Consider the following 10,000-nt stretch of genomic DNA (forward strand, 5'->3'; position numbering starts at 1 on the left):
TCTTCTAAGAAGCATCTGCACAGAAGCTGTTTTCAACAGTTCCAGTCTTGCTAACATTAGATATCAAATCCATGAAGATGCCTCATTCAAAATAAAGTGAGGTTACATCTTTACTCTTTATTACAGTAGGTTAAGTTGTGAGAAATTTCACAGAAGGGTATGTTGGGTTGTAAGTCTCTCATTACATTTGTATTATTAATAACTAGACACATCCATCTGGCATTTTTCCTGTCTTTGATAGGCTAGTAATATTCTGAGCATTAATACCCACTTCCTGAAATGTTGTATCTGGTTTTCCAAATCTGATAATACTCAAATTTGTTGCAAGGAGACCTGTCTTATTTAGCAAATACACTTTAGTTGTTGAACATACATTTCTTCCATAAGGGAGGATACACACAACTGTACAGATCCTTCCAACTGTGAGTTTAATTTCAGTCTGGTTGCACTTTAAACAGTGAAATACAGCATTAATCCCTTAATATAACACAGTATGAGTAGTTAGTGAAAAAAAATATTTTAAATGTAGTTGGAGCAGTAATTGTCCCAACATACACAATCATAGCAGTGTTTCTGCCGTTAAACAGATGAACTAGGGGTTAGCAAAAGGAAAAGACTGCTCACAAGAAGCATGTCTTAAATAGTAAGAAGATGCAGGCAAAAGCAATGGAAACCTGAGAAACTACCAGGGCTCACAAACTATTGAATCACAGTGAAGAGACAGGAAGATAAGATTTTAGTGTCCCATAGCAAGTTAAAACTATCACAGTTGCCACACACTCAAAAACGCTATATCCTTTAACACTTCCACTAAGTGTAGTCATTGAAAGAAAAGAAAATATTTAAATTGTAGATGGAACAATAATTTCTCCAGCACAGGCACATAGCCACGCACACAGTTTCAACTGCAGCCCATAGCATTCTTTTAGTCAAATAGATGCACAGGAGGCTAGCAAAAAGAAAAGACTTACTGTTTTATGACATACTCCTTGCAAGTAAGAGCAGGCATGCAGAAGCAGTGGAAACTATGTGATAATCAGGACATATAAAAACTATAGCTAAACAGTTCAAAAAGGAGGGGGGGTCAAATACTAATCTCCCACCCTAAGTTAATGCTATCATTTCCACACATTCACAGTAGCTGTTGGTCAAACAGTTACACTAAGACTAACTTCTGAAGGAAAATGCAGCGTTTCAGCTGTAGCTCTAACAATGATTGTTCTGACACACAGAATCACATTCAACATGCTGCATTACACATTAGAGATTTTGTGTTTTGCATGATGCACAAAATGTGTAACGTGAAGAGCCACAAACATACTGCAAATGAGCATGGCTGTCTAATAGATTGGTCGTGTACACACTGGTCAGTTGTTAATTCCAGGTTGTGACAGTTGTGTATTGCAACTGTACACAGCTGTCTTCAAGAATTATTGTGTGACAGGCCCCACTGGGGCTGGCTACCGTGATATAGTACAAAAGCTTGTTAGAATAGCAGTCTTGATGTCATATAGAGGCATATCAAATCATGAAACTTTCAGAATTGTACATTGCAGTTAATTACCATGCATTGCCAAGGGTAAGGGGATAGGGTACATTTTTCTGGCATCATTCCATCAAGACTTACTTAACTGATACTTGTGGATTAAATGGGCTTCCAGTAGATCTCTTTTACATTACTGCAAAAATCTTCAACACCCCTCGTAGGGGGGGTATGCTTCCTTTACCCTTTTAACTAGTATGGCTACTTCTATGGTTACAAGTCCCTGGTGAGATATAAACAGCTTTGTGAGAAGCTTGTTTGAGCTTTCATTCCTGAGGTGGCAAGCTTCAGTGAATTATTTTGAGAAGCTAGTTAAATATCACTGGGGAGGATGTTAAATTTGAAAGTTTGTGATAGTTTGTGTCCGGATCTGTCTGTTTTGTGAAGAGAGGAGCTAGAATCCACTAGTATTTATTCAGTATGTGCAGAAGATACTTTAGAATGTCCACAGAGCACAGAAATAACTAACTTGTACTGTAAAATATAGGGCAAACTTTAATAAAACAATACTTGTAAATAAGATATAGCAGAACAGTTAAAACCAGTAAAAAACAGATAAGCGCTTTCACACCTACTCTTGGTGCTTCATCAGAGTATTATTTTATTAAAGTTTGTCCTATACTTTACTATGTAAGCTGGTTATTCTTTGCTTTGTGGATACAGTATTTGTGTTTAACCAGCTGTATCCGAGTTCCTGGTTTGCTGTTAATTTGTTTTAAGATACCCTAAATTGGCAGAACTGCTGTCATTCCATGCATCACTGCATATAACCTTCATTTTCCTCTAGCCCTACCCTCTGATGCCAAGTTTTAATGGCATTCTGTTTTGTGATCACATCACAGCCTCATCACTGGAGGGAGTGCCAAATCACAACCACAAGTGTCCCCCCCAAAGAAAGGGCAAGCTAATAAAATGTTGCTCCTTGCCACCTCACCATCCCAGACTGCTCCTACAACCGAGCCACTAATCACTCTTGGGTCATCTAGACTGCAGTCGGTGCCTCACCTTCTTTGTGACAAATATGTGGTTTGGGACTATAGAATTTTGTAATAATCAGTAGATATTAATTGTTACGAACATATCCCATTTTTGAGCATCACCAGCACAGCAGATTTAGACATACTATTTACTGGATGTTTTCAATGTGCCATTAATGACTGAGAGAAAATAGCATGATGAATTTGTAGAAAACAGAATGACAGCTGTAAGTTGTTAAAAAAAATGGCATCACTTAGTAAAAGCAAAGTTGTTTACCTAAGGTACAGAATGCCAGTCTGGGTTACTGCTGAGTTTCAAGGTTTGAAGTAGACTGAAGTGCAGTGCTTCAAATGCAGGTTATTTAAAAGTAAAAATCTGTGATAGGTTTGGCAGGTAAAAGTGTTTACAGTGATGCATTTTTACTGACTTTGCTTTCAGGTAACTCATGTTTGAAAAACTGTCCTACTTTCATATTTGAGATTCTGGATGATTATTATGTCACAGGGAGATAGTGTAAAAGAAACTGTTTCACACAACAGTGTAAAAAGTTTTTTAAGGAGTCAGAATTGAAAATAATAATTTTATCATTTTTTTTATTAATTTGCATATATTCTGTATGGCAAACACTGGGTAATAATGATGTTACCAGAGGTGAAATCTGTTCATAGGGATTTATTTGAAAAGGATAGCATGCTAGAAAATGCATGCAGGTTTTTGCTCCGTCTTTGCCATTATAGAGGTGTGCAATGCAGAGGATGACTGACCCATAAATGCAGCTGAAGAAAACATTTCCAGTTACTTGCCACCTACTAAGTAGAAAGCTTTAACTGAAGCCATAATCTTTTGAATGAGATGCAGTTGAAGTAGTGAAGTGGTGTGATAGGTACCCGTTTGTTCTTTCTGCCATCTCAAATTTAAGATCTGAGAGTGGTCCCCTAGGTCAGCATTACCTGGCACCAACCTAAAATGTTTCTTTTTTATCTGAGTTTTAAAAAGAGCCAGTGCCTTGGCATAACTTTGCTAGAAATTCATTTGGATTACAGTGGCCTGCTGACTGAGATAACCTTGAAGAAAAAAAAAGGACATTGTTATAGAATATCCATAGACTTTCATGGAGCTTTGGATGAGTTCATTCCCATTCTGTTAACACACTGAATTTTCACTGTAGCAGATGCTTGCACTTCATATTTCTGTTCACTGTAGGTCCTATGTTTGTCCTTTAATGTGAAAGAAATGAAGAGAATTCAGGACTGCGTCTGTCTAACATTTGTGTTATTAAATGTGGAAATTACTGCTAGAGCAAGGGCAGGCCTTTGATGATGCACAGTTTTTCAATGTGCCATAAAAATGACTCCTTATTTTGTCATATGATGATACCCTGTGACTTAGTATTTCATGATGTTCTTCGTCTCACATTGCTGCAGTCATAACCTGTGGATAGTCCGCTGTCCTCGGTCGGTCCGAATACCAAAGTGTTAGGCTGGCGTCGGTCATGGGCACTCAGAACTGACGTCAGTACGCAGTAGTACTTAAGCGCATGACCGACGCCATATCCTCAGTCTTTCTTGCCGCATGGTCCGAAGCAGAAGCAGCGTTTGCAAGTGCCGTTCAGCGTCCTGAAATTTTCGTTTTTCGAGTTTCAGACCGAAGACCAAGTTGGGCTAAGTACCCCGTTGGGGAATATTTTTGTCTTTTCTTGCCTCAGTTTATCTGGATGTCAGACAAAGTTAATAATTGTATTTCTTGTGGGAAACAGATACCTCATAGGGACTATCACTCTCTGTATTCCTTGCTTGGGGCCTGAGCACGACGTGGTCGGGTGTCGCTTTTGCGCTAGATTTAATAAGCGCACCATTAAACGCAGATTAGATTGTGCTAGGCTTGTTTTCGGTAAGCGGTGTAACTACAACATGCCGTCGGATCCTCCGACGCCCGCTACCGCAAAGAAGCGAAAAGATAAATCGTTAAAGTCTAAACAGGATGAGTCGTCCGTTGCGGATGCCGGTTCTATGGAAACTACGGTTGAATCTGTGGATCCAGCCTAGGTCTCGGCTGAATCACAGGGGGAACCTTTAATTTTACAGGAATTGGCCTCTCCGGAGTTAGGTCAGGCCGAGGGGGCCTCTCAAGTTTCTGTAGTTCCATCTTTACAAAAGGTTATTAGGCCTTCTACTTCTGTCACTAATGGCCCTGCTAAAGCTAGACCTGGTCTTCCTGGTACAGGCATCAGCCCTAGTTCTTCGGGCTCTGTTCCTAAAAAACATATGTTGAAAATGGCAGAGGATTTGATTACTTTAATCAGTGGTTCTATGCCCCCTCCAGACAAGAGGCCTAGGGTGGAGACAGATGTGGAAGGATTGGAGCATTCCTCAGATTACTCTGAGTCTTCAGCTGAGGACATTCAGGATTTCCCTCCCTATTCTGATTCGGATGCAGAGGATTCCTGTCCTTCTGCTTCTCCTCCAGAGGATTTTTCATTTTCTGAAACCCTGCACTCCATGAGGGAGCATTTCAAGTGGGAAGGTCAGGATTTTTCAGATTCTCGTAAGAGGCTTAGGGAATTTTTGTTTTTGCCACAACATAGACCTTTGGCTATTCCCCCTGTTTTAGATGTTGTTCAGGATGTTTTTTCTGAAGCTTCCTTTAATCCTGATTCCTTACCCCCTGCCCCTGTCAAGCCAGACAGGTATTACAGAGTTCCAGAGGCTCATAAATATTTGTATAAGAGTCCTAGTGCTGACCCGAAACTATTAGTCAAGGACCTAAGGGTGTCAGGGCTTCTGTAGTTAAGAATCCAGTACCTCTGGATAAAGATTCTAGGGCTTTGGATAGGTGGGGTAAAAAAGTGTATACCTCCTCCACGCTAGCTATGAGGGCTTTAAATTGCCAGTTTCATATGCTGAAGTATCAGAACTTTCTGTTAAGTCAGTTGAAATCTAAGGTAGATGCTTTAGCTGAGGGTATAGAGTGTAAGGAATTGCAGGACTTAGTTCATGCCTCAGATCAGGTTGGTAAGCATTCCTTGCAGTGTGGCTTCGATGCTCTTCAGGCTTCTTCCAGGGTGGCTGCCACTGGTTCAGTTATTCATAGGCATGCCTGGCTTAAGGATCAAAATTTGTCAGAGCATGTTAAAGCTCGAATTTTGGATGCTCCTCTTCAATCTGAAGTTCTTTTTGGTTCTCCTGTGGAGTCAGTTTTGAAAAAAATGGAAGACAAAGCTAAGTCCATGCAGACGGTTAAGGAATTTTTACAGGTGCAGCACCCTAAGTTTAGCAGGAATTGGCCTGCAAAAGGATGGTCTTACCCTTCTTCCGATTTTCAGTCTAAGGGCAGGTCTAGACGTGGTAGGGGCAGAGCTCATGCTCAGGGTTCTTTCAGACCTAGGACTTGGAGTTCTCCTGCACAATCTTCTGGTGAGGGCAGGGGTCAGCCTTTTCGTAAACAGACCCAATGACCTGTATCTCCAGCTGCCAGATTCTTCCTGTCTGGCAGCTCCTCTAGGAGGAAAGTTGGCACTTTTCAAACAAAATTGGCTTTTGGTCACCCAGGACAAATGGGTGTTGGACATTATAAATCAAGGCTACAAGTTTTATTTTCACACCTTGCCTCCTTTCAAAGGCATGCCAGATGTACCTCCTCAGCAGAGGCTGGAGGCTCACAAACAGATTTCTTTACTTTTACAAATGGGGGCGATCCAGGTGGTACCCCCGTCAGAAGTAGGCCTAGGGTTTTATTCTCGCCTATTCCTTGTGCCAAAGAAAAGAAACACTTGGAGGCCAATTCTGGATTTGTCCATTCTCAATACTTACCTAGACATTCCAAAGTTCAAGATGTTAACTTTACAGCAACTTCTGCCTCTGCTAGGCAAAGATCACTGGATGGTAACTGGATCTCAAAGAGGCCTATCTTCACATTCCTATCAGGCCCAGCTGCAGGAGATTCCTGCGTTTTCGGGCTGGTACTTTTCATTATCAGTTCTCTGCATTGCCCTTTGGCTTATCTACTGCGCCCAGGGTGTTCACAAAGGTCCTGGCTCCTGTGATAGCCTTCTTAAGACTGAGAGGAATACAAATTTATCCTTATCTGGACGATTGCCTGATTCTTGCTCAAGACAAAGTCAAGTTACTTCAACATCTACAGTATGTAATGGCAGTTTTAAGGTGCCTAGGGTATTCTGTGAACGAAACAAAGTCCAGTCTAGTACCCTCTCAGGACATGTGCTTTCTGGGTGTGAGACTGAATACAGCCTCTCAGATGGCCTTTTTGACCCCGGACAAACAAAGAAATCTTCACCTATACTTCCAGCAATTATCCCTAATGTCCAGGCTGACTGCAAGGACAGTCCTTCAAGCCTTGGGGTTCATGGCATCTTGCATTTTGGTACTTCCCAATGCCAAGCTGCATATGAGGAAGCTACAATGGTATCTCAAAAGTGTATGGACTCAACACTGCCACGATTTGGACACTGTCATTCAAATAATACCTTGCATCCAGAAGGAATTCTTGTGGTGGGCTCAGGAATGTCACCTAAACAAGGGACTCTCTGTGACCCGACCAGAGGCGAGTCAGATCTTAACGACGGATGCCTCAGACCTGGCTTGGGAGCACACTTCAATGGGAAATGGATTCAAGACACGTGGCCTCCCAGACTACAGCATTTGCATATCAACATGAAGGAGATGTTAGCAGTCCAATTTGCCCTGATGGCCTTCAAGGATCTACTTCAACCAGGACAGGTGTTGATTCAAACAGACAACACAACAGTCATGTGGTACATCAACAAGCAGGGGGGAACCCATTCTTACCCTCTTTGCAGACAAGCTATGATTTTGTGGGAGACTGCTCTGAGTTTGCACATCACTCTTCAAGCAATGTTTCTGCCAGGAGCACAGAACTCCTTAGCAGATGTTTTGAGCAGACAAATTGTGGATCCCCACGAGTGGAAATTGGATCCTCATGTATTCCAACAGTTGACAGTGGCTTGGGGAACTCCAGACATAGATCTGTTCGCTTCTCCACTAAATTTCCAACTGCCAAAATTTTGCACAAAGATGTTTCACCCAAAAGCTTGGAAAGTGGATGCTTTATCTTTCAGTTGGAACAACCTTCACGTCTATGCTTTCCCTCCTCTGCCTCTCCTTCCCAAGGTACTCTTGAAAGTCAGACAGGACAAGCCTTGCATGATTCTAATAGCACCAGATTGGCCACGTCAGCACTGGTATCCTCTGCTGAGGAGTTTAGTACAGGAGCCGCCTTGGCCTTTGCCACCAATTCCACACCTGTTGTCCCAGGCAAGCAATCATTTTCTCAATGTCAGGGTACAGTCCCTACATCTGACAGCCTGGCGTATTCTGTTTTAGATCCTGGGGGGTCTCAGCTTCCTCAACAAGTTTTGAATGTCATTTTGGAAGCCAGATGGCCTAGTACTAGAAAAGTTTATGCTGATAAATGGAGGAGATTTTTTCTTTGGAGCACAGCAAAGAGCTTTGATGTTTCAGTGCCTAATTTGAGTTTTACGCTACAGTACCTTACTGAATTATTGGACAAGGGTTTGTCTTTCTCCTCCGTGAAGGTTCATGCTGCAGCCATTTCTGCTCACTATGATTGTGACCCTCCTTTATTTTCTCACCCTTTGTTTAAACAATTTCTTAGAGGGGCAAAGAACATAAGACCCCACGTGAGCTCCTACTCCTTCCTGGGATCTCAATTTTGTGTTGGAGAAGCTTACTTTACCTCCTTTTGAACCAGCTGCTACATCTGAGTTGAAGTTTTGTCCTGGAAGACTGCCTTTTTGTTGGCCATTACGTCTGCTAGGAGGGTATCTGAATTACAGGCTCTCATGGCAGTTGAACCCTTCCTGATATTTCATAAGGATAGGGTGTCCTTGCGTACTAACCCTACTTTTATGCCTAAAGTTATTTCTAATGTGGCCTTAAACCAGTCTATTCATTTGCCTACTTTTTATGCTGATCCCCAAAATAAAGGGGAAAAAGTCTTGCATTCTTTGGATATTCACAGGCAGTTACGCTATTATTTGAACAGAACTAAAGAATTCAGGCAGACTCAACAGTTATTTATTTCTTTTGCTTTGGGTTCACAGGGGAAAGGCTGTTTCTAAGCAAACTATTTCTAAGTGGATTGGCCATTGTATTGCTTTTCTGTTATTCTCATCATGGAAAGGATGTTCCTGCTGGGATAAGACCTCATTCCACTAGGGCTACCGCCACTTCTACTGCCTTTTTAAGGGGGGTAGCTACTAAGGATATTTTGGAGGCAGCTACTTGGAGTTCAGTGCACACTTTTACTAAACATTACCATCTCCCTCTTTATTCTAAGTCTAGGGCTGGGTTTGCCACTGCAGTTTTACAGGGCATGTTGGCAGCTCCTAATGCTTTTTAGTTTTCCAGCCTCCCTTTACCTTTGCTTTGGGATTCTACCCACAGGCTATGACTGCAGCAATGTGAGACGAAGAACATAGTACAGTTTTGTACCTACCATAAATGTAGATGTTCGAGGATCCACATTGCTGCAGTCCAATTTTCCCTCCCTCCTTCCCCTCTATAGTTTGGGGTTGCTGTGTTTCGGATGGGGTTCTTATTTTGTTATCTAGGTTGGTTGTTGGGTATTTCTATTTTGGCTATGGCCTTTTCCTTTTTAGGCCTTCTGACATCTGGGGCAAGAAAGACTGAGGATATGGCATCGGTCATGCGCTTAAGTACTACTGCGTACTGACGTCAGTTCTGAGCGCCCATGACCGACGCCAGCCTAACACTTTGGTATTCGGGCTGACCGAGGACAGCGGACTACCCACAGGTTATGACTGCAGCATTGTGGATCCTCGAACATCTACATTTATGGTAGGTACAAAACTGTACTTTCTTGGGTGGCTGTCTTATAGTCTGTTTTCTTATGCAAATCTTCATAGTACAAGTAAATGTGAGCATAGAAAAAGTACCTCAGTGAAGCTTCGTAGAATGTTTAATCATGTATTATTTTTTGCAGGAGACATAGATGACTACAGTGCAGAAGTTGAGGAAATCCTTCCCCAGCACCTACAACTGACTATTGGTCCATGTCCTGGTACCTCTCCGTCATCTTCTCCTCGATCTAGCCCCTGTCCATCACCCACAATGCCTGACATTCCTCCACCTTCCCTTCCAAGTAGACCAGCCAGAGCACCATCAGCAAAAGCTCCAGGTCCTCCTCCTTCACAAGGTATGCGTCATTCATGTGCCTGTAAGTAATATTAGATTTACATATTTTTCTTTCTTTAAGTGAACCAAGACTACACACATGTATTAATGTTAGACTTAGCTCAGCCTCTATTTTGCCAAGGGAGGAAGTTGCCAGAGCTCTATCATCATTATGTAATAATGAATGTTCAAAAACTGTGGGCTTGGAGTTCATTCTTATTAAACTTGCTACAATTTTTGGGCAGAATTATAAACATTTTATTCTAGTAGCTCTTCGGTGTATTTT

The 10,000-nt window shown here is 41.9% G+C and overlaps 1 protein-coding gene across 1 annotated transcript in view; it reads left to right on the forward strand.

The window, feature by feature from the left end:
* The window catches only part of SYNJ1 (synaptojanin 1), a 2,168,218-nt gene that overhangs the window by 1,522,208 nt on the left and 636,010 nt on the right, over nt 1–10,000 (forward strand). Inside the window, exon 24 of the mRNA XM_044071423.1 lies at nt 9,524–9,736. Within this exon, the coding sequence (XP_043927358.1) occupies nt 9,524–9,736 (213 nt within the window). The remainder of the gene's footprint in view (nt 1–9,523; nt 9,737–10,000) is intronic.

Source organism: Protopterus annectens, chromosome 5.part0 (genome assembly GCF_019279795.1).
Source record: "Protopterus annectens isolate FY-2018-M chromosome 5.part0, PAN1.0, whole genome shotgun sequence".
NCBI classification, from domain to species: Eukaryota; Metazoa; Chordata; order Ceratodontiformes; family Protopteridae; genus Protopterus; species Protopterus annectens.